The following is a 26236-nucleotide window of genomic DNA, read 5'->3' on the forward strand; positions in this document are numbered from 1 at the left end:
TATTATTATTATTATTATTATTATTATTATTATTATTATTATTATTATTATTATTATTACTATTATTATTATTATTATTATTATTATTATTATTATTATTATTATTATTATTATTATTATTATTATTATTATTATTATTATTATTATTATTATTATTATTATTATTATTATTACTATTATTGTAACTTTTATTACGGCAACAGACGAAATATCATCCACCGAACCGTATAAATAGATGGCGACAGAATCAACGGCAACTAAATATTTTTATATTTATTTCATATTTTTTAAAATCTTTTATTTATATATTTCTTCGTTTGTCACATTCTATTATTCGTTTCTTTATATTTGTTATTCAATTTCAATTTGATATTATGTTCTAATATTTTAAATATTTATATTGTTCTTTAATTCTTTGTCCCTATGCGCTCTCTCTCACTCACTCATTTCGCTCTGTTTCCTAATTTTTCGTTTCTTTTTTTTGTGTTCTATTGCGTTTAAATACCGTTAATATTTCAAGAAAAAAAAACTCATTTGTATTTTCGGATAATAGCCTCTTTCTAATCATTCGCAGTTTCCCTGTGAACTCGTGATCCATAAATATTGCCCGGGGATAAAAAAAGGTGCGTTTCGTGCTCGTTAATCACCTAACAATAAATTTTGGATGGTTTTTTTGTAGATGCTCGACGCGTTCCCATGCACTTCAACACTTCCCAGCAGCAGCACCGGCGGCAGCCGACCATTCTCAGCATATTCGAATCTTTGTGATTTAGAGGAGAATCCAGAAATTGTTGAATCACAGCTAATCGATTGGCATTTTGATGTGGACGAATGCAATTTGGAATTTGAAGTGGGTCTAGGATTTTTTTCTCTTTTTTTGCTGAATTTTCCGCTCCGACTAGTTCGCATTCAGGTGGAAATTCATCGTGAGTCTTCTCAACCGGGTGGCATAGCGTTTCGTATAATCGGATCACGAACAAGCGGGATTTTTATCACGTATGTGGACTCAAAATCACAACAAGTTGGTTGTTTACAAGTGTTCTTCTTTTTTTTTTGAAAAATAATGAACATTGCATAAAATGCTATCACTTTTCTTAGATCTAGGGTTGGGTCTAAAAATTTAAGCTTTATCGGATATCACAATATGAGATGAGAAGGTAATGGAAGAAACAAATTCTGCTTTTAAGAAAAAAAAACTTAGTAAATAAATATAAATAATAGTAATAACAATGATAATAACAATAATAAGTGAAGTAAGGACTCCCCAAAAAATAGGTTTCTAGTTTTTCTGAGAAGATCGCGTTAGAAGTAAAATGTAAGGAAAATTGGTGCTCCTCTACTCACTACTGTAGCGAAGCGCAGAATTAAAATGTTGCAATATCCTCAAGAATTACTTGCTCACCTTGTATACAACGAGGTGAGATCCATATACATTAGGAAGGCACCAAAACTAAGAACACAACAATAAAATGGATGACTGAATGAAGTGAATAAGGGGCATGGATTGAGCGATTGAGAGATCACGACTCCCCGTAAGGTTCTAGAACTTTCGACCAACGCAACGTTCCAGCGGCCGCATCGTGCCATGAGAGTCTCTACCTCGAGTTGACCTTAGAGCATCTTTCTTGGTGGTCACAATCGCGATCTCGATCCGCGATACAATTATAATTAAATATAATTACGAAATTCAATTATAAATAAAAATAATATAATAATAAATTATAATTCAATACAATGTGATGGGAAGAATCTTGTAGGATTCACTTGTGAACAGGTACAGCAATTTAAGTAAATAATTAATACAATAAAGAAGTAATTAATATAATATAAAATAATTGGTAATAGGTAATAATAATAATTAATTAATAAAGTAGTGCAATTTAATTTAAGTACAATATAAAGAAACAATTTGTTCTTCTTGTTTTATCAGTAATTTAAAAAAAAATAAAGCCATGAAAGTAAATAATAAATAGAATACAATTACAATTATAATTTCATTTATAATTAAAAAAAATTATGATGTGAATGGATGAAAAATTAAACTTTTTTGAATGGATGTGTTGCCTTTAAATTAATTGACAAAGTATAATGCGAGCTCGAATAATAAGAGCTTATTATTTTTTGTTTTCGGTGGATCTATTGAATTATTTATACGGTAGACAACAGATCCCTGATATTGTTTTTGTGGATTTTCCTGCAATTTGTCCTCATTATTTTTTTCTATATACGATGGGAGTAGCGGATATAATACTATTTCCACTGGGTGTGGTATTAAAAAGGAAAAAAAAGGAATGCATCTATTTCTTTCTTTTTTAATTAGGTATGTAAAATTCCGTGTTTTCGAATTTCAGGCATCCCAGTTGAAAGAAGGCGACCTTATCAAGGAATGTGATGGGAAGAATCTTGCAGGAATCACTTGTGAGCAGGTACAGCCATATAAGTAAATAATTAATACAATAAAAAATAGTTAATACAGTAAAAAAATAATTAGTAATAAGTAATAATAATAAATAATTAATAAAATAGTGCAATGTAATCTAAGTACAATAAAAAGAAACAATTTGTTCTTCTTGTTTTATTAGTAATTCAGTAATTTCCAAATAAAGCCATGAAAGTAAATAAAGCCGGTAAATAAGGCCATGAACGACGTTGAAGCCTTCAAGAAAGCAGAAGAAGAAAAAAGTTAAGAAAAATACAGTACCACACCATGGAATAACAATTACTGAATCTCATATTAGGGATTCACGGATCTGATTTAGTATATCCCTTAAAATCCCTTCATTTTTCTTTTTTTCCTACTAGCACAGAAGCAGAAAAAGCAATGAATTTTTCAGGCTGTTTTTTTTTCAAAATTTGTCTATTTATTCATTTATTTACGCACAAACTAATAGCGCATCGGAACAGGGAACCACATTTTTTCTGAGTCAAAACAAAGAACAAGAAAAACTCCGCATTTAATTTTTCCCAATGAAAATTAGCGCGATTTTTCTCAAATCAGGTAAACATTTTGTCAGTTTCACCTAAGTTTTTAATGAGTTTCGCGTTGGATTGGTTCTTTCCGTGAGAAATAGTGTGAAACTAAATCCTACACCTTCAAATATCCGTAAAATAAAAAAAAGCCACTCTATAACAATCGAAAATTTTTTTTTCAAAGCAATATTAATTGTTGGTAATTTTTACTTTAAGAAGAATAATTAATATAATAATAATTTTAATAATAAAACGTTTAGGCTGCGTCTATACTACGCTTCTCGCTCGCTCGCGCAAACGTGCTACGTTTGAGGATCCTACGAAAAGGCTGTGCGCCTAGTTTAATGTTGAAAAGGAGAAGTTTAGCCTACCTTTCTCAGGAAGAGGATGAAAAATATGGGAACAGAAGGGCAGAACTGGATTCTATGAAGCCACCATATCCGTTCCGATTGAGACAATCCACCTCATGTCCGGATAATCGACCGAATAGTAATTTTTATGCAAGGTTCGACCTCTCTAACACTACACTACACTGCGCTCGAATGAATTCGAATATGAATCGAATAATGTTTAGGCCCGTACGAGTAACTATGATAAATTCACAGCTTCTACGAAAAGTCGAATCGGTAAGCAAGTTTTTATGGGACCTTACAGATTTATTGTCTTTAATTAACCTTATTTTAGATTTTTGATTTTACTAATTTTCTTCCAACCAAATCAATTTTGACTCTTAGTTTTATAAATTCTTAGACCAATTTTTATTAATTTATTTTATATTATTTTTTATTTTTATTTTTGAAAATAAATAAAAAGGTATAAATGATATATAAGATAGATATAAATAAAATAAAAATTTTCATTTCTATTTTTCCATTTTATATTTTCTTAAAATTATTTTTAATAGTTGTACAAAAATAGCTCAATTTCATGAATAGTAATGTAGAGTATAGAAATCAGTGGTTCGAAGCGAAATTAACGGTAAATCTAGGATCTAGGTCTAGGATAAATAAAACAGATCTTAGAATTGGTCGAGTTGTAATAGGGGTCAGCGGCTACGGTAGCGAATAGTGTTTTGTCTGGGAAATTCTTTCTAAACTCTCTTCCAGTGTTGTTTATTCAACTGGATACATTCTCGGGGATAAATAAGGGTGAGCAGAAGGGGGCAAATTGCTATCCATTAAATTTTTGAGGACCCAGCAGAAAATTGCGATCACATGACCTGATCTGCAAAGTAAATATTTATCTGTACTTATTAGTTTTTCAAACTTAAAAATAATTTTAATTTTCTTTTTATAGCTTCACACGTTTCCATTAACACTATTTTATCTGAAGAGCAATAACTTCCAGTTTATATTAAGTAAAAAAAAGTGTTGGAAAAGAACAAGAAAAAAAGAGTGTGTAAAAATTTGAGAACTTTCCGCTGTTTTAGTTCTTTAACATTTTTTTCCGAACGAACTTTATATATAATTAGAAAAAAATACTATTTTAAGAGAGACGAAGAAATCCAATTACTGATGGAGAACCAGGAGCAGACTTTACAGGATATCCCTACGTAAGCCATTTTTTTCTTGCATTTCCCTGATCCATTTTCTTTGCAGGAATTACTTCGGCTCATCTGAATATCTACATATTTTAGAATGCCTATTCTCTTCGAACGAAGAAATTCGGGACGTTGCACGTTATGTTTCCGTAAAATTCGCTCGGTAAGCATTAGAAAGAAAATAAACAAGTAAATAATAATCATAAATAAATATAAGCATAAGCAATAAGAAAATTATTAATGAAATTCTGGAAGTAATGAGATAGGGTTTGTGAAATTTGTGAAGGTGATTAAAATTGCATCAACATTTTTCAGAAAGTGACTCAAGTTTAAATTTAGTTTAATATGGAAGCTTTTTTTTGTTGATGAAGTGTTATTTTATTCTGAATTTTTGAATTCTACGTTATTTTATTCAGAGACGGTTTCATATGTTGTCACATCGATGGTTGGCAAAACTACAATCACTCACTGGATCTACGTCTACACACTATTCAACACAATATAACCTGATTTAAGGATTTTTCCACGTTCTCACCAACAGCAATCCACCTTTGCGTACTTACGTTTCAATTATGTACCTTAAAAACATAATCGGTCGTAATTAGCCAGACGAAAAATTGATCCACCAGCAGTTTTGGACCTCACTGATCAGCAGGACTCTGTTTTTCTCTCCAAAGTGCACTATCACTGTCTAAACTACTCGAAATATTTTTAAAAAAATTCGATTTTCCGGAACATTAGGGACTTTGGAAAACTTTTGCATTCCGTTCTCGCTCCATTACGATGGCGTCATTCATAGAAGGTGATGGCTCGAAGTTGCTCTTTTGAAATTGACGTCGTGCTTAAAGGCGTTAGCCCACGAATCTGAGGTGGCACGGATTTGAGGTGGAGAGTTCCTATACGGGTCGTAGATTATGGAGAGAAGGGTGATTCCGTCCATCTATTCCTAACTGCCGTAAAAAAGGCATGGAAGGTACGGGTTCGAGCGTTCCGGCGCGCTATTTTCTGCAAGGAATTCGATTGGAGCGCGCCAGCTTTGTGCACGAGCCGCACCTTCCAGGCCGTTTTCTACGGCAATTAGGAAGAGATGGACGGATTCACCCCCTCTCCATAATCTACGTCCCTGTACAAGAATACTCCACCTGAAATCCGTACCACCTCAGATTCGTGGGGTGATGCCTTTAAAGTTAAGAAAGGGTGTCTGGGTATACATATACCTATTGCGGAGAAACTTCGAGAATGTTCTACAACTACCACACAATACATCATTGATATCGATCGAGAATCGAAAGTTCTTGACTTTTCATGGAAATCCTGAAAAATTTTCTTTTCAACCTAATAATTACTCGGTGCCATTCATTCACTCGTTCGTTCTTTCGTATTATTCATTGGATCTGATGAAGTTGTTCATATCCTTAAAGCATTCCATATGGACACATGTTAGGAGGTTAACGCTTTGCACTCCGTTGTCACCGCACGTGCAACATTGAGAACTTATGTACTTCAAATTCCACACAAAATTATTTAGCTGTGGCGATCAGAAGATTAATTAAACTGAGAACTTATGTACTTCAAATCCCGTAGCGACCACTACCCTAGCGAACGCTTATTTACCTTATTTCGGTACTTCCAGACTGAAAAAAGTGGAATTCGTTCGTTCCTGCCATTTTCTGCATTTTATTTTTACTTTTTCCTTACTTCTTTTCCCTTCTTCACATATTACGGAAAGGAAAGAAAAGCGACTGTGTCGTATGTTCGAACAGACAAGAAAAGAGATTTTATAAACTGAAGTCAGCCACTAATGGTGTTTACAACAAATAAATAGTATTCCAATAACGGTATTTTTTATTTTATGAAAAGGATTGAGATAGCACTTGTAACGAAAATGTTGGGATTGCTCGTGTTTCATGTGGCTGACTAGACCGATGTGCAAAGAGTTAATGTCGTATATTACCCAATTTTTTTACATCGTTATAGATTTTGTTGTTACATATCATAATATAAATTTATAATATTGGGTGTCATCGATGAATGTACATATACCATCTGTAAGATGTGAAGCGTATAAAGGGCACAGTTCTTTAAAATAACTCGTTTAGTCTACAATATAAAAGGAGCGTTTAACAAAAAAAAAAAAGAAGAAAAACAAAAAAAGCGAAGACGATATCCTCGAGCGGATTTCTTTCCCATTCAGTTTTCGATTTTTGAGTGGAAAAATGTGAGAGGACATTTAAAAATGTTCTCGCGGAGTAGAACATTTGCTGTAATTACCTATTCGAACTATTCGTTTCTTACCTGTACTCTAAGATTAATGTTAATAAGGATGACGGAATCAAGGTCCCACATCCTTCTCGTAGGACCAGTCGCCGATGTGGATCTCGTTGTAAGTACCAGTGCGTAGGGTCTTGAATTTACGTACTTTTCGTCTGATGATGCTGAGCCAAGGACAGACGATTAAGACCGCGCTCTCGATAATCAAACTCCTTCGTGAAGTCTTTGAGTCAAAAATGAAAAAGTTACGAATTGAGGTTTAACGCATGTTTGTTAGGGGTTCATTCTCCTGCCCAGCAACACATCATCATCATCATTGTTCACTAACTTTTTCATTAAGACACACTATATTATCTCGTCCCGAGATAGAACTCGTATGGAACTGCCTAAAGGAAGAAAGCGAACTATATCTGAACCATGCCATCTGGCTGCAGCCGCGCTCCTCCAAAACATTACGGCGACGTCGTAGCTCTCCTTACTACGTTTTGTTCCACTTTAACTTTCCTTCCCATACTATACTATCCACTTCCCATACTGTACTTTCCAAGCACGTGCCATGGACGTTCACAATATTAGCATCTATCCATGACGTAAGTACCAGTGGATGTACTCCAGCCAAATACGAAGGCGATGTAATAGCCAATAGAAATAACCAAGCCAACTGCGATATTCGAAATCGAACGAAACGAAAGAGGCAGAAGCTGAAAAGACGACAGAGGTGAAACGGAGCCTTTATATTGTTTGGGGTCGAGTGGGCGGAGCTTCGTCAGCACATCGTGAATTCCACGATATGCTCTGCCTTTAAAGGCAGCATACCACGGGTGTGAGGATTTCAAGTGGAGTTTTCGTATACGGGATCGTAGATTATGGAGAGAATGGTGATTCCGTCCACTTCTTCCTAATTGCCGTAAAAAACGGCCCGGAAGATACGGCTTCGAACGCTCCAGTGCCCTATTTTGTACATGGAGTTCGATTGGAGCGCGCCAGCCTTGTGTACGCGCCGCATCTTCCGGACCGTTTTTTTATGACAATCAGGAAGGAATGGACGGAATCATTCTTCTCCTCATAATCTACGACCTCGTATAGGCATAGCCCAACTGAAAATCGCACCCACCTCAGATTCGTGGGGTGATGCCTTTAACGACCCGACTGCACCTGGGTTCGCTTCAACTCCCCTAAATTCACCTCCTCCCCTTCAATTCTTGACACGAAAATAACAGTAACCCTTTTGGATTCAAAAAGGAGAGATTTGAAGAAAAAGAAGGTCTTGCTCGTTTATTTCTTGGTTTACGTACTTTCACTGTAATACTTCTTATTGTTCGGAATATCATCCAGAATTTCTACTCTCTTAAAAAGTGCTGGTGATCCACGAAACCAAATTTAATTACATCTGGAAGTTTACAGCAGTGTGCGTAGCATTCTCAATGCATATGGAGAACAGAGTTCGAAAAACCACTCGGAATAGAGAAAAAAAAAACCGCTGAAGAACATACAGTTATGCTAGGAACACGAGTAAATATCCATGAAAATAAGGTATATACGTATGGATAAGTAGCACCGGGCACATACATACGTGGACAGAACGTAAGAAAAGCGCTATGCCCGTAAGAGGATAAATCGAAGCTACAGTCTGAAAATCATTTAAGATGAACACCAAGAAGGATAATGTCTCCCTCAATCGATAGTTTATTGATTTGATCGGATGGTACACGATGATCGAAGCTGGCGAATGGGCAATCATTCACGAACACCTAAAAATATAAGATAAAAGATTATAAAAGATATAAAGAGATAAAAGGTGTAAAGATATAAAATATAAAATAAAATAAAAATAAACATAAAAACAAAAAGGTAAAAGATAAAAGAAAACAAAAATAAATATAAAAATAAAAAAAATTATATTGGTTACTGGCTTACAAAAACAGAGAAAAAAATAGAAGAAAAATAAAAAAGTTAAATAGTTATATTGGTTTACGAAAATAGAGGAAAAAATAGAAAAAAAAATAAAAAATAAATAAAAATAGAAAACAGTGATAGAAGAAAAATAAATACAAAAATTATTGTTATAAAAACAAAAATAGATGCAAAAATAAAAAAGTTTGTAATGGTTATTAGTTTATAAAAATAAAAATGGAAGAAAAGTAAATACAAAAATTACTGTTGCAAAAGTAGTAATTGGTAATAGATTATAATCACAAAAAATAAAAATTAAGCAAGCAAAATATATAATATATATAATAATATTATATAATATATAATAAATTTAAAAAAAATTGGTACTTGATGAAGATGATGATGATTATGATGATGATTGATGAAAAAGAGGCAAAGTCTCAGTAGCCAGTGCTCACCTCAAACTTTTTCTCTCCACAATAGATCAATAAATCGAAAGTATGTTTTCTCTTGAAAGGAAAATCTGCATCTCCGATTCTTTCCTCTGGTCCCCAACGATCATTCGTTCGTGATGTACGAAGAACCTTCTGGAATAGGTGGAAAAAACGGAGAAATCCAAAGAAAACCCATTCCCAACTGAAAAATTGAGATTGAAAATTAGCTAAGCAAACCTTTAACGGGAATACGGTTCTGATCCTTGTGGCTAGATCCGTTCCAGCATGAAAATCAATACTGAATTGTTTTGCTGATTTCGGGACTATAGCAGATACAAAGAGACGTCGTCCTGCGTAGAAATTTCCCGGAATATCGGCCGCGTATGGGACTTGCTGAATTAATGGCACAACTATCCACATAGCTATGTACCGTTACTAGGAAAAAATTCGATTTTTAAGGGAACAATTAAGAAATTCGTAGCTTTTTGTCGATTTCTTTGAGCTATAGCCAAGATTGGTATTGATCTTTATTAACAGCTGACTTTTCGACGTTATTGCCTCATGGCATTATCGCTACGGCTCCAGAAAATCAATATAAAAGCTACGAATCCAATATTCCAAGAGTTAAGGACAGTCGAGCACGGGCAGAATCCAGAAAATTAAAGAAATTTTCACAGCTCCTTAATAAATGATACGGAAAAAATCCTTAAATAATCCGTAGTCCTCATCCTTAATCTAAAACTAACTAAACTTAAATTAAATACACTTAAACTGTTTTTCCAAAATAATTTTTGTATAAGTGGAGAGTAGGAGGACACAGCTAAGCTAATCCAAGCGATTTATTTATTAAGAGTTTCCGAGAAAAAATCTATGAGATTGAAGTAAAAAGGAGAAAAAAAAAACGGAAAACGGAACGAACGTAGAATTTCCCCTCCCACGAAACTCCGTAGAGTAGCACGTTCCCGTTCACGTACACATGTGAAATGTTATTCATTGGTACGTAATGAGCGAATTTTGCAACCAATCGATGTTCGACGTAGATCTGAAAATTTAAATTGTTTTCATTATTCATATCATGTTGTCTATCTATCTATTTATTTATTACGCTCGGTAGCGTGCGAAAAAAAAAAGAAAATGGCAAGGACAAACGCAAGAAAATAATACAGTAAATAAATGGTAAAAAAATAGAAAAAGAATAAAAGTGAACAAGGATCAGTTACTTGTGCCATTACGGCTTAGGTGATTTAATATTACAGTTCATATTATTTATTTATTTATTTAATAGTTTCTTTTTTTCGTCATTCATGACCATACCATATAAAGACAGTATTAGATTGATCAATTTTTTTAAAATGGCGTTTTTTTTTGAAATTTAAACTTCAAAAATAAATTAATTCGAGAAATTTAAAGAGTTTGGAGTCATGTGACATGTTATTTAAAAGAGTATTCCAGTCTCTATAAAACAGTTTTTTAACTTTTTTTATTCTGATTTAATCTCCGTTAATTTTTATTTCGTTTCAATTAATTTTCATTTTTCATTCATTTTGTTTTAATTTTTAAAAAATTTAGATCAAAATTGTAATATTGATCTAAAATTAAAAATACTTGAATATTATTTTTATATAATGTACAAGTATAAGTATAAATGTATAAAATGTAATGTGTGAAATGTAGAAATACATACATAAATAGTATAAATTATATTATAAATAATAATAAAAACAGAAGAACGAGGAAAAACTCACATGAAACTGATCCTCGAAGCACCTAACTCGAATATCGAATTCATCGTGTACACGATAACGTTGTTTTATTGCTCCCTCTCTAAAATCGTCTAGTTATAACACCGTGGTGGGATACCGTAACCGCTGGAAATCCTGAAACCACCGACTTCCCCCATTCGCCATCCACACATGCATTAAAACAGATTTTTGCTTTTCCAACATCGCAACGAATTGACAGCAAGCGATTGTCGAGGACCTCAAAGAATCTCGTTATGGAAAAAAATAAATCAATCAATAAATCACAAAACTAAAAATAGTAATAAATAAATTAAAAAAGACAGATCAACAGATTTACCTACCCTCTCAGGTATTAAAAAATAGTAAATAAAAAGAAATAAGCCAAAAAACTACCGGTTTAACTAACCTCTCCTGGCTCATCTGCTTCCACTAACGGGCCCGATGTAAGGTTTATTACAAAAGAGTCGGTGCCTGAAAAAAAAATTAAGAGGAACCGATATTACACGAATTTTGAGGCGACAACATTTTATTCGGATTGGATCGAAAACTAGCTAATTATCATCGTTTTATGTAGGTAAAATTATTTATTATGACGGCAATAATTTTTATTTATCTCTATTACTGTTTTTATCCTACTTGTTTTTTATTAATATTATTTATTTATTTTTATTTTATTTTTTTTATTTGTCCGATTCCTCAACTTTTCGCTGTCTTCAGGGCACTAAATAGAAGTTGATCCAAAAAATTGTACGCTCTTTCATTTCACCGCAACCAGCCGCTACTGTACGAATAAATAAAAATCAATAATATTGATCTAACAAAGACACATCAGTCTTTCAGTGCTGAAATACAGAACCATAAATATTCCCTGTATTTATATGTATCCATCGATACTTGTATGTATTATAACATTGTGATATTGTTCAATAATAAGTAAATAAATAAATAAATAAATAAATAGATAAGTTTCTCTAGGGAGAAATCAGAATCCGACACCAATTTCGAGGACCTGTACGTGAGCGTTTGGCGGCTGGTACAGAATTACAGATGTTCAATTACAGTATTTATAGAAACTGTGGATTTTTCAAAATTTTGTTAAGTACTGTATGGCAGTTTATGTGAAAACTTATTATACTTACATTATAAATCATTATTCTTATATTGCTATTATTCTCGGCATTATTGAGATTGGATTGACTTCTATGCACGAAGCATACACGGAGTAAACATTAAACCTGCAACTGTAAATAAATAAATAAACTTATAGGCAGCGTATCATGAAATTGACGAGGTACGGAAACCCCAGGAAGGAGGTAGAGTTCGGGTTGTAGCTTATGGAAACGAGCGTGGCTTCGCTCACCTTTTCCTACTCGTCGCAAAAAATGGTATGAAAGACGCCGTTGTTTCCTACGAAATCAGCTGCAACGCGCCATTTTTGCGCACGCACTGCTTCTATGAGCGAGCGGTCGAGGATTAATGACGTCTCATCACCAGTTCATTCAAAGAAAACGAATAGATGTCTGAATGGGGCGAGACGTGTACATGGAGGTGCGTTCTAACGTAAATCGTAGTGATTAAAGTGGTTCCCACGCCACGTTTTAGAGGATGAATAAGGAGATTAAATTGGAATATATAATAATTATTAATGTATAAAGAGGAATGTGTAAAAAAATAAATAAAGGAAATAGAAAGAAATAAAGGAATGCATAAATATGAATGGAAGGGCCACGCTCGTTTCCGTAACCAACAACCCGACCTCTACATTTTCTCTCCAGTTTCCGTCAATTTCAGGATACGCTGCCTTCAAAAAAGATGTCAGTACAATAAAATTTCTCTGCAATGGAAGATTCTAAAAATTTATTAGGATTCAAAGTCAATAGGATTTTTGTTTTTTGCATTCCAGACTTTTTTCGGAGATGATCTACGTACTTTTTTTTAAAAATTATTCCACAACCTAATTATTCATGGATCATCGTTCTTCCCTGTCCGTCTTACTTGGCAATTCTATGCCCATATGTACTTGGTGGAACGGAACGGGAACGGGAACGTCGCCACCACCGCCGCTATCACACAGCAGTTGCGGTTTTCATGCGTTTTTCGTTCATTGTTCGCTGGCTGTGATGTGATGTGGTGGTGGCTGCGTGGGCGTATGTATGCGTTCGTTCGTGTGAAACCGGCTCCGTACCAGTTATCAAGGCTAACGGGCTTTGTTTCTTATCGTTCACCGGCGGTACTCCACTAATGAGAAAGCGAGAGTAACGCGAATAGTTCGCAGCACAGTTTCGTGTAGAGTACAGTTTCCGTCGCCCGGAAAAAGCGATGATGCACACATTAAAAGATACCGTAATACTGCAAGAATGTTCCAAACAGGGAAAAAAGCAACATTTCGAAGCGTAAACATTTTTCAACAAACCTGTTACGATTCCTCTCACTATTAACGATTGTCCTGGCTGCAGATGATTCCCTTCCAACCGTGACAGATACGGAACACCCTGAAATTGCTAGAATTCCACGACTTTATAGCGTACAGGTTATTAATGGATACGTCTCTGGGATCAGAAAAGAAAAAATTCGAGGAATATACTTCTTTAAGAAGTTCTTCTTCAATTCCACAAATTAAAGTCTGTGGAGAATTCCCAAAAATTGACATTGGAATGTTATCACAAATCAGGGTAAAGCTTTCTGAAGAATAAGGAGAATATGTTTTTCTAATTCTTCTCCTACAAACATTTTTCTATATTTAACCTCTTATTTTTTCATATTCTATCTCCTATCTTTATCTTTTCTTTCAAATGATCGTCAAGCAGTGGTACGCATTTCCATTTAAAAAATTTCCCGTTCTCAAATCGTTCAATCAAAAGGTTAGTTCTCAAATCCTCATTTTAGGTTTTATTAATTTACTCACCTTATGATTGATTGATAGTACTTTTGACATACAAAAATCCGCGAGAATTTTTTCTTCATATAAATTCTAGAGGAAATCTATCGAATAGGTGTGAAGCACATGTAAAAATATTACTTAGTAGAACCACAACTAAATTTTTGCCATAAATTTACATAATACATTAATTAAAAATCCTGAAAATCGTTTTTAGAAATTTATGAGGAGAGAGTTTCATTAAAAAATGTATTTATTTATCTATTTATTTACTACTATTAATAATTTCGAAAGATCAAAGCTTAGAATTTAAAATAAAATAAAATAGAAAAAATAAAAATAGCAAATAGGTATAATGTATAATAATGAATAAATATAATAATAATAAATGAATATAATAATAAATAAATACAATATAATATAATAGTAAATAAAACAATAAAATAAAATAGAAGTTTACAAAGAAAATTTGAGAGTTTAGAGGAAAATGCAGGAAATGTTGGCAATCGACTTTTCATTCCGATACTCTGGATATTTCCAACCGTATCCATTCGAAAGTGCATTGTAATTTCTGCAAAAAAAAAAAACAAATTCAGGAAATCATCGTTTTCGCATTGCTTGCAGACGCGCAGAAATGCACTTCAGATACCAGAAATGGAAGGTCCCTGACGCACTGAAATTAGAAAACATACATGAGAATAGGCTGCACTCATCCATGTAAATATTTCAGACTCTTGAGATCGTGCAATTTTCGTCTGCAATTCAAATGAAGTCAGCCACCATTTTCTCATGCAATACATGCGAACTGACGCAACTATTTCCCAGAATTTTTTCGCGAAGCTAAACAGAACAAAAGAAAATGTCATTGAGAAAATTTTGATGAAAAATTAATTAGAAATAGGACTGGCGTTCCTACAAAAAAACGCATCGAAGAATTTCACATCTAATAATTTTCTGATTTTTTGAAACGGCTTTTAAGTTATCCACGGAAAAATCAAACAGTAGAAAAATAGGTACTTTTTTAAAGTTATTTTTTAGGATAACTGTTCCGCGGAAAAAAAAGTAAGTGAGTTGGACGAGTTGAACAACTTTAAAAAATATCCACTAAAAAAAGAAATAAAACCAGTTATAAAGAAATGAAGGAGAGTTTCAGCTTTTTTTTTAAAGGTTGCTTCTAGTTTTTGAAACTAGGACTATTTCTTTTATTTAAAGTATTTTGCTTCAAATTTTTGAAATTAGAAAAACTAAAACTACTTCAATAATGTGGTCCAAAGTATCTGTGTTTAAAGGAAAAATAAACTCAAATTTAAAAAAAACTCGTAGGATTGGATTTCGAGTAAGAGTTAGGAAGAGAGAACGAATTTCCCATTAATTTATTATCACTTTCGCACGAATTCATGTTTAAGTTCACATTTTTTCCAGGGAATTCAGGGTTTAACTTTTATTAATTGATAATTAACTTAGCGTGTTGGTACTTTCATACAATTTTTAAACATTTATATGTATGTGGCGGATTTTCTGCAATCTCAGATAATCTAGCAAAAAAAAATAAATAAAGGAAATTACAAAATTTCACAGAATTTCTGCGCCACATACTTTGACGCGAAATATTCCTGCAATTTTTTTTTTATAAATTGGGCAAAAAATAGAAACTCCGGAAACAATCAATTAAGATTCTTCTGCGTTGATCGCACACAACTCAAACGTGACTCTATGTATCTGTTGTTGTTGGTTGCTGTTGTTTGTTGTTTTGACCAAAATAAAATTAAAAAATATAAAATAAATAAAATAAAAATAAAATAAATAAAATAAAATAAAATAAATAATAAAACAAATAAAATAAAATAACCGAATTTATTAAAATTTCTTTTTTTTGCTTGTTTGTTTTTGTTATTTTAGTTCTAGAATCAAAAATAAAATCTTTTCGAAAAAACGGTCTACGTGCTCTTTTCTCTGATGTCTCGCGGGGCCTTTGGTGAATCTAATTGTTCTTATGAAGATCTACAAGTAATTTCTTGCGCATGTTAAGGAAAGAAAAGAAAAGAAAAGAAAAGAAAAGAAAAGAAAAGAAAAGAAAAGAAAAGAAAAGAAAAGAAAAGAAAAGAAAAGAAAAAGTGTTCTCCAATGAACTCTCTTCTACATGTTCGAACACCATAATGTTTTTTATGAGGGAAAATTCTCGAAAATTACATCGCTGACAGTTTGAAGTGGACAATTACTTGAAATCGTAGCAAGGTGAATTCTTTGAAGGTCATGATAAATCGAAGAAATTCGCAAATTTTACTGGTTATTTTCATCTCAGTAATTACAGTAATTCATGAAATTTTCTTTTCAAAAAAAGGAGCACATTTATGTTCACAAATCAAATAAACACATATGTTCGTCTCTAAGCGGAAGTTTGTTTTTTTTAATTTTTCTCGTAGTTTTTTCAAATATTGAAATTATAAAGGAGGTAAATAAAAGGTATCTGATTAGATGGGGAAGCAGAATTTCGCTTCAAGAACGAAGGAGGGAATTAATCAATCGATTTAATAGGTAAAAATTATAAAATGACAATAAATCAAATTATTATATAATAACAATAAATCTAGTTATTATATAATAATATTAATATAATAGCAACTAAAAATTGACAATGACAAATTTTGTTTTTAATCAACAAATAAAATAAATATGAATAAATTTTAGTTTAGAATTAGAACTTAAAAAGTTTAAAAAAATGTTAAAAAATTAGAATTAATTAGGATTAGAATAGAATTAGAATTAATGAAATTAGAATATAAAAGAAGAATTAGAATTTTAGAATTAGTTTTAGTTTAAGAAAAATTCACATTTTTTAAAGGATTTTCTACCATGGAGTGGGCAAAAATCTTGCTCACTCCATGGTTTTCTTGTGAAAAATTCCCCTCCTATGTATCTGCGTTACGTTCTCTAATAGATCTCTTCCGAATTACGTCTTTGCATCTGCGCTCGATTTCACCTGTCGCTGTCTCAGGACACATTTTTTTTCTGCTCGGTGATTTGCCATTGAAAAGTGCTGGGAAAAAAAAGCGGTCATTTTCGTCGAATCGTCCGACGAATTCGACGCTTTGATAAGAACTGCCTTTAACTACCACTCTCAGTGATTCGCTTTCAATTTCATTTCGCGGTGAGAATTTGTCGCGAAGAGGCAGAGAGAGAGGAAGAGAGAGAGAGTTGAAGAGAAGGGAATGTTTTTCTTACATCGTACAACACTCGAATGAAATCACTCGCCAAGGTCTTATTTCGGCCGGTTATCGAGTCCTTTCGTGTCTGTCGTTGTTTCTTTGGAGCGAATAATTTACGAAAAAATGCTGCCATTCCGTTGCGTGCGTGCGGATTCTCGACGACGACGACGACGGTCTTCGAATCTTCAGCGTTTAGCGTGAAGAGTTTTTTCTTTTAATGGGACCCACGAAAATTCGTGACGACACACAGAACGAACGACTTCTCGGCTCTTCAGCGTTAGCCAATTTCCTGAAAAAGTTCATAAATTCTACTAATTAGTAAATTCATACATTTCATTTTTATGATAGCCGTCAAATACGTGAATATCGGTGAAAGAGGACAACGGATAAAAGAGAAAATCCGAAGAAAGGAGGTTTAATATTTAAATAATGATAAGGAGGCGGCAATTCTTGTATTTCTCAGAAAATATCGGAGGTTGCAAAATTAGATTTTTTGTCGTAAAATTGAAGTAAAATTGTTTTCTACGTATTTTATTTTCAGTCAGTAATGTCATCATTTTGTTATTAACAAATTAGCGATCCGCAATCCTCTTCTGGTGTGCAAAATTTCGATTTCGGTTTTTTTCGGTCGATTTTTTTATTTTTATTTTTTATTTTTACTGTACCATACAATAAAAATGGTTTCGGGATTTTGGAAAAAAGAGAAATTCACATCAAAATTACACTAATTTTTAGAAGAATTAACTTTAAATCTAAGAAAGTGACCTTCAAATTTATGTCTAATGTGCAGTTAAAATAAAATAAAAGTTAAAAAAAAAATAAAATTAAAATTTTTAAATAGTTAAAATATTCTTTTTTTAAAACATTTTTTTTAAGAATAGGAAGAAATTGGACCTCAAAAATAGTATTGCCGTCCACATGGCTAAACGCTGTACTTCTAAGAAATTTCGATTAGTACCGGCCCAATTGTGCTCACATTCCAGAATTTATTGACGATTTAAGACGTTGAATTGAAAAATAATCCTTATATTACGAGGAAAAATCTTCATAGTTTCTTCTAAGCTATAATCTAATCTTCTAAGCTTCGATTCTCACGCCAGGTTACTGTAAATGTATTTCTAAGCATTTTTATTTCACTCTTTTCCCCTTTATTTCGCACTCTATCCTCCAATCCTAGGAAAAAAAAGACCTTTCCAGATATTTTTCCCACAAACAATTGTGATGTGTAAATAAAACTAGACTTTCTTCCGCTTCGAATACACCATTCCACGGATCGAATTTCAATCGCATCGAATAGATCCGCAATTACAGAATCCGGCATGGATTCGCGTTGCGTCGGATTCGTAAGCGTGGCGTTACTAGACACCATTGATCACTTTTTTGGTCATAACTCCTTCAATACTTCCCACTACGAAATGTTTTGTAGTTTCAACTAGTATTTAGAGAAATTTGCTTTAAAAAATTGCAAAAAAAAAGAAAAGAAAATTCGAGAGGTGCGGTAAGAAAAATTTAATTTTAAAAAATGGAGAAAAATAGAAGAAAAAATTGATAGGCGTGACACTGCAGGACCCTCTACAATTCAGAAATTCTCGGAATGCTCGAAAAATCTAACTTAATTTAGGTAAATAATGAATAAAGAAAATTATACCACTTCTTTGAAGTGTGCTATTTTTCAGAAATTTAAATTTTATTTATTTCAAGAATTAGAGCAAATATCGTATTTTTAAAAAATATTTTAGAAAAAAAAGTATTTTAAAAACAAGTATCGTATCTTATTGAATCGTATTTTGAAAAAAACGAAGTGAAAAATAGAAAGCAAAAGATTGCAAGAGAATCGTAGATAAAAAAATATGTCCTTCTAGCGAGAAATTCTAGAATAAAAAGGAAGAAAAGAGAATTTCTCCGCCCCCGCTCTGAATTTTAAGTGAATGATAGCGGCAGCAATGAACACATTCGAAAAAATTTCTTTTGAAGTATCTCATTTCCAGCGAAAAAAAAACTACGAAATCACATGACGCGGTGGATGACAATGTCGTAGAAAAGCATTTCTACGAGACGAGGTGTATATGGCCCTAAATCCGGAAAACAATCCAGGAGAGTGAGGTGATAAAGTCGAGCGGAAAACTATGGGTGTGGCCGAGTTTTTAGGGAAATTTAAGTGTTTTTGATCACCACCACCGCCACCACCACCACCATCGCCACTCCTTCCGCTCCTACTACGACAAGCAGAAGCCATTTATCATGGTTGTCCTTCAATCTCACGGATTTCTCAATGGGAACAAATCGCTACTAGCAGCGAACAAACGGAAAACAAATTGACCATCCCCCGAGGGGATCGCTGGAGGGAGTCCCTTGTTGTGGTGGAACGGATCGTGGATACGTGGATATACATAGGAAATGATGCAGGAGAATAATTTAGAGAGGAGTTGAGGAAATAATTTAGTGAGGAGTTTTATGTAAAATTTAAATAAATAAATAAAATGATATGAAATAAAATAAAATGATATGAATAATAAAATAATATAAATAAATAATAGCATAATATAAATAAATAATAATATAATATAAATAATATAATATAAATAAATAATAATATAATGTAAATAAATAATAATATAATATAAATAATATAATATAAATAAAGAATAGTATAATATAAATAAATAATAATATAATATAAATAATAGGTATAAAATAAAATAAAATATAAAATACGAAAATCCCATTTAAAAGCGAGAGCAAAAATCATGGAAATGTCATGTGAATAGAAAAATTAAATGTGAAATTTGCAGAAATTCAGGTCCCCGAAGTGAATTTGGCGATCAAGTTTAACAACAAATAAAAACAATCAACAATAACATAAAATCCAAAGTCAGGAAAGCATGCTCATATATGTATGAAAGGATATAGAAAAAAAATTATCGACGATTTAGCAAACATTGAAAAAGGGCTACATTCAAAACCAATCAATACAATCAAATAAATGTTAATGGAATTAGATCAGCAGAGTTTTATGACTGAACCTGCGAATTCAGGGCACAAATGTGAACACGATCGGATCCTTTATGGATATGTAGTAAGAAGAACTGAGAGAAGAAAAATTTTTAAAAGAAAAAAAACATAAAGCTGAATCAGGGCGAGGTATGGAATCCACGAAGTATGTAGTAGAAAATTAGTTATTTTCAGAAATAACTACTATTCGAAAAAAAGTGATTGAGTTGAATGTAACGAATATTAAATTAATCAATATTAAATTAATATTAAATGATAATATAAACATTAGAAGAGGGCTACATCGAGAATCAAATAAAATTAAATGGAATTAGATCAGCTAGATTAGATTAAAGTATTAAATTTTGATAAAAATAATAAAAACTTCTGATACATAAATGATGATATGATATTATTTACTTAATATTGGTTACTGCAACTTTAAAAAATATACATTAAAAAGGAAATAAAATTAGTCATAAGGACGTGAAAATGAACGATCCAAGAAATTTGCAGTAGTTTGACATAGCTGGAAAAAGTTGGAAAATTTGGTTAATTGTCAAGAATGGACTGAAAAACTTAATCCTTAGAGGTGTATGCGAAAAATTTTGGTTGAGTAGTCCTTGAAAAATTAAAATGTAGTATGTAAATATATGTAATATGTATGTAATGTAAAAATCCATTTTAGCGTAAGTTTTTCTGAAAGAGAAATCAGAATGGTTCTCTTAATGTCAGAAAATCTTATAGAATTCATTTTGAATTCAAGTATCAAGCACTACAATTCTTAAAGTTTGGAGTTCTGGAAAGTTTTTTTTTTGTTTTTTTTTATAGCCAAAAAAAAGCCGAAAGGGATTTAAAGTAGATTTTTTCCATATATGTACTAATTTGTTAAAAACAGTTTTAACGATAGTTCTATTACAGTTTTTTTCTGCGAAAATAAAGTTGAGATGAGTTACAAAAATAATATCGTTGAATAATTTAGCAAAAATCCCCCATTGATATTGATTGGAGCGATCAAAAAACGACGGAACGTCGCCATCCATTGCAGAATAGAAAATTGGACATCGGTGACAAAGAAAAAAACGTAGAATGCTGGAATGTTGAATCCTGAAGATCGCAGCGTTGCGAGAAAAGTGCATTAATCATCGATTGAACAAATCGATAACGATTAGAGTACAACGGGGAAAAACTGTTCCCCGATGTCGCCGTCGTCGTTTCGTTGTATGACAGAGCAACGACCGCCCCCCCCCCCCCCCCCCCCACTTACCGTCGGAGACCGCGCTTCGTCTCGATACGCGTATACGCCTCAATTTTGAGTCAACAACGAGGTTGCGTTAGCGGAATTCTGAGGATCTCTTCTCAATTAGAAAGCATGGAGATTACTGTAAGAGTGAGTGTCCCCTTAGGGTTAAAAAATAAAAGGATAAAGTGTCTGGCGTTGATCAATCCGCTTGGGATCCACCCTCAAGTTCACTTGAATTCGGAATCCGTTGAGGTTTACGTGAACATGTAACTGGCCCTAACAATGACTTGCGGTGGCTAGCCGACGGGTCAACTCAGTGTTTTCATCCTCTCAGACAAGTCTGCTACCAATTTATCTGGACTCCGGAGGGATGAAAGGCTTAGTGAGCACCAGAGCGGATTCGAACCTCCGACTAGATCGTGCAGGAGGCGGAACCTCTAACCGACTGCACTACACCCTGCCTTTCGCAGGCTTAGAGCCTAAAAGGTAGCGTATCGCAAAATTGATGATGTTGGGCTTTTTCCAGCGAGAGATAGGCGTAGAGGTGAAGTACACGAATATAAACCTGATCACTTTCATTTCTCTTTAACGATCCAGAAAAACCGTTTAAAAGGTAGTCAGAACACTGTGAGACAGCCTTACGCGATCTGATCAGCTCAACGATACAACTTATTACGCGATAGAACACAGATAATTCCGTCGTCGTTCAAAGTCCGCATTCCCATTTTTTGATACACGAAATAAAATGAATGAATAACTCAGATGAGAGGCTTCTCTTCTTCTCAACGATGCACCTCATTACACATTTCTCTAACGACGCACCCTATTACGGGCAAGTGAACGATAAGCAATCCGTGCCAGGTCTGCGATTGTGTTGGCGTAGGCATCTTTTGCTGCTGCTTATTTATTTATTTCATTATTTAATTATTTATGTATCATTTGGATGGGAGACACTGGATGACGATGAAGCTGTCCACGTTCTACCGCGTAATAAGTAGCATCGTTTGGGATACAGGATCACTCGAGGTTGTATCACACGCGTTTTTCTCGTCTGCTTGCTTACTAGAGGGGGAATGAGCGTGATGATGATGACGCTCTATCACTACCTCCATCAATTCGTGAACAGATCCCTACATCGTTGATTTAAAGGGAATTTAATGAAAAGTCTGACCTTCCAATCAATCAATATCTGCATTGTTGAAACGTTTCAAAAAGTTTGTGTTCGATAACCAGAAATAAACAAATCCAACAGTTGATTGGAGTTGATATCAATGCATTGTTAGAGGAAAACACACAATTTTTTTTTCTTGCACAAAATACAAATATACATCAAATTTTGAATTAACGAAATAAATTAAATCAAATAAAATAAATAATTTTGGCACACACGTAATTTTGCACGGTTTTAATTTTGCCAAATTCTTTTAGTGTTTTTCCCCGAATACAATGGTCAGGTTATTTTCTTTCTAAGTCTATTTTTTTTTACATTGAATTCAACAAAAACAAAAGCGTGTTTATTATTGTTTTTGTTTTTAAAGAGATATTTTGCCGGACCCCCCAAAAAAAAAGTTTTTTTTTTCCTCAAAAAATTACTACTTATAGTAGTCCGATAAGTAGTACTGTTTCTGCAAGGGAAACTAGCCTGCAACGATTCATATTTCGCTTGGCGAAAACACAGAAGAAGAAGAATCCAGTCGTGTCTACCTTGGCCTAATTACAACGGGGATAGCACTTTTCCAGAAAGTTTTCAGTAATTTTGCAAAAACAAAAAAAAATTTGCAAAATATTGCAAAAACAATGCTCTAATAGATGCACTTTTCTTTCCACCTTGAATCAGAAAAGATAAATTTTTTCCAGAGGTTAGAATTGTGCTGATAACATCGCATTCTTAGAGAAATCCCAAAAAAAAAATCCATATTGTCATTCTGGTTTACGTCCATAATTAATTAATTATTAATTAATTAATTCATGGATTGAATTAATTAATAAATGAATTAATTAATGAATGAAGACGTGAATTGAGCTGAAGGAAAGGAAAATTAAAGTGTAAAGCTTGGAATGATGTGAAAGACGTGACTTAGGGACGGAAGGGTGTGGCGCCGGCGCTACTGGTTACGGTTGCGTCTCCTTGTAATAATAGTGCGAGCATAAAGGACAACATAAATAACTTACGTCATTAAATGAGAGCTGACTTACTGACTTTTAAATTTATAGGCATTTTTTCCTACTCGTAGGAAAAAGCTCTAACGGTATTCAGAATAAAATTGTTCCAGTTTTCTTTTTTTTTGTCTTGAAGCGCAAAAAACGTCATTCTTTTTCTCGATGTGTGTGTTGGAGAGGATAAAAATATATAAATATGAATTTGAGGCTGAGGAATGGAGGAAAAAAGAATGAGGCTCGTTTCAAATATTTCATCATCGTTTTCCGAACTTTATAGAAAGATTTTCCTTGTTGAAAAGATATTTCTTTAGAATAGTAGAGAAAAAAACACAATTAATTGGAAATTGAAGGCAAATAAACGAACGATTCAAATCTAAAAATAGTAAATAAACAAATCCATAATAATAAAATAAACAATAATGAATTCAGTAAAGTATAAATATGAATTTGCGATGCTAGAAGAGATCCAAGAATTGGAATGCACTTTTTCTTCCTTAAATTCTAAATTCTGAGCTATATTAGCAGAATCAGAACTATAAATTACTATAATTACTATAATTACTACTATAATTACTGCCATAATCACTTACTATAATTACTGGCTACATTAATACAATTATTACAAAAAACAATCCGATCAAACACAGTTTTGCAGTATTATAAGAGGCCTTTGGAGGAGAAAAAATAGGAGCAAAGAGATCTCTGAAAATATTTATGGTCGATTTTTGAATTAGCTAATTTTAGACATTTTATCTATTTATTTTGCTCGTAATTTATTTCAATTAAGAAAAAATCCAGTTCAATTTTTTTCCTTAATCTAGATAATTTCTTTTGAATGCTGGTCTTATTAGATCTTTTATTGTTATTTATTTTTATTATTTTATTATTTTTTAAAATTTTATTTAGATTTTGAACACTTCAGTTTGCAAAAATTTCTACGTAACAGATTATTTTAGCGTCCTCTTATTCATCCTTTTTCATCTATAAATTCAATCCATGCGAACGTCAAAAATGTTTAAAACACCCCGAAAAATTATAAAAATTATGAAAAAAAAATAAATTATAAAAAAAAATTAAAATTAAAAAAATTAAAATTAAATTAAATTAATTAAAATTAATTAAAAATAAATTTATAAATAAATTAAAAATTATTTAAAAATTATATTTTTAGCACAAGTAAGAATGATCTTCATAGATACGCAATTGCGGACCGGATAACTTCATTGGCATAAGCGTAGGCGTAAATGTTCATACAAGAATCAAAGTCATCCCAAAAGACAAATGAAAATCATCTAAAAAATGTTTTTACTGAAATTCCAATGAAAACTCGAAGCTGACCACAAAACCTCTGGGAATAGATGAAATTTTTATAAATACGCAATTGCGGACCGTCTATTATCATCGATGAAATGCCGTAGATTTGCACAAAAGAGAAAAAAAGCACACATACACATAAATTCGTCTAATGCAATGGTTTCATTTCGTGCATTGAATGAAGTTAAGCATCCCTTTAGGACTGGAAAATCCACTTCAAAAAAAACACCGGGATTTGCTACAGTATCATCAATCGTATTATGCCATTAGAAGAATTGGATTTATACGACGAACTCCACGAATAATCCTAATGTCTAATCGCACTAGATCTCCAGAGAGCTGATGGAGAGACGTACGTAATTGCGGACTTTGATTTGTCTTTTTATTATCAACTAAGAAAGAAGCAATAACGGCTCTTAAACAATCATTTAGTGAAAATAGCGCGAAGAGGAAATTTTTGAAAAGAACAAGAAATCGTAGATCTAAAAATTCTTGCAACTCTTATTCCTTACATTAGTTATAGTAGTGATTTTTTCGCAAATTTCTACTTTTTTTTTCTTTACTTTTCTTTTTTCTCTCTTTCAATTCTTATTTCTTCTGAATTTTTGAATTTCCTGATTGGAAAGCTTGATTCCGTTCCGTGAAACAGCACAAAGGAAAATTTTGGTCTTTTTCTCTTTCTTTCAATTTTTATTTCTTCTGAATTTTTGAATTTCCCTAGTGCAATGCTTAATTTATTCCGTAAAAAAAAACTACAAAAAAAATTTTGGAATTCTTTTTTATCTCTAGATTCTAAATATATCTGTTGCGATCTTATACTATACTTGAGATCCGAAATAATTCTTAGATCCACATCTGTAACTGAATAAAAACGAGTCCAGTTGTAGGTGTTATGTACTGAAAATACATGTACGGTTTTTAATACAAAAAAAAGAGTGGCTTTATATATTATTATAGTCCGTATTTATTATATTATTTCGCTTTATTTGTATTCTTTTACTTATTTTTATTTTTTATTTTATTATTTTATTTTATTTTATTTTTTATTCTATTATTATTATTCTTATTCTTTTTCTTCTTATTATTATTACTACTACTACTATTGTTATTATTATTATTATTATTATTATTATTATTATTATTATTATTATTATTATTATTATTATTATTATTATTATTATTATTATTATTATTATTATTATTATTATTATTATTATTATTATTATTATTATTATTATTATTATTATTATTATTATTATTATGACTAGCAAACATAATACAATTGGGTAGAATTTTTTTCAGGTAGGTAAATACCCAGGCTTTACTACTTACGCATTCCTGGGCACGTATCCAGTTTGCCTTAACCAACTGGTTAAACGACGCCGAAACTGGATAGATAGGCGTGGACAGGATATACTGCTTTCCGAAAAAAAAAATCCAATCAGAACTTTTACGATATACGCAATGTGTCGAAAAAAAGCAAAATGTAAAAGTCTAGAAATGAACATCCACTCTTTGTTGCATTGGAAATGTTAAAACGACAAGAGGATAGGTCCCGCAACGAATTCTGACCGCACTGATTTTGCGCTGAGAA

General features: G+C 32.4%; 2 protein-coding genes across 3 annotated transcripts; one reads left to right on the forward strand and one right to left on the reverse strand.

The window, feature by feature from the left end:
- Positions 1-679: 679 nt before the first annotated feature.
- RB195_007844 (uncharacterized protein) lies at positions 680-5020 on the forward strand (the record flags this gene model as incomplete). Its single annotated transcript, XM_064181690.1, has 8 exons — positions 680-850; positions 914-1021; positions 2352-2426; positions 3351-3475; positions 3545-3596; positions 4461-4522; positions 4569-4673; positions 4927-5020. The coding sequence occupies 8 exons, from the start codon at positions 680-682 to the stop codon at positions 5018-5020; spliced, it is 792 nt and encodes a 263-aa protein (XP_064038461.1).
- A 3398-nt stretch (positions 5021-8418) lies between these two features.
- Positions 8419-18303, reverse strand: RB195_007845 (uncharacterized protein; the record flags this gene model as incomplete). 2 transcript variants are annotated; one of them, XM_064181692.1, is made up of 11 exons in its annotated part: positions 8419-8532; positions 9133-9261; positions 9346-9501; positions 10028-10150; positions 10854-10932; positions 11000-11088; positions 11257-11321; positions 13264-13342; positions 16981-17109; positions 17163-17223; positions 18197-18303. In XM_064181692.1, 11 exons carry the CDS (start codon positions 18301-18303, stop codon positions 8419-8421), a joined length of 1131 nt encoding a protein of 376 aa, XP_064038462.1. The 2 variants fall into 2 exon arrangements, with proteins under 2 accessions (XP_064038462.1, XP_064038463.1); XM_064181691.1 differs by lacking the exons at positions 17163-17223; positions 18197-18303 and having other exon boundaries at positions 16981-17067.
- Between the last annotated feature and the right edge of the window lie 7933 nt (positions 18304-26236).

This window comes from Necator americanus, chromosome I (assembly GCF_031761385.1).
Source record: "Necator americanus strain Aroian chromosome I, whole genome shotgun sequence".
Lineage (NCBI taxonomy): Eukaryota > Metazoa > Nematoda > Chromadorea > Rhabditida > Ancylostomatidae > Necator > Necator americanus.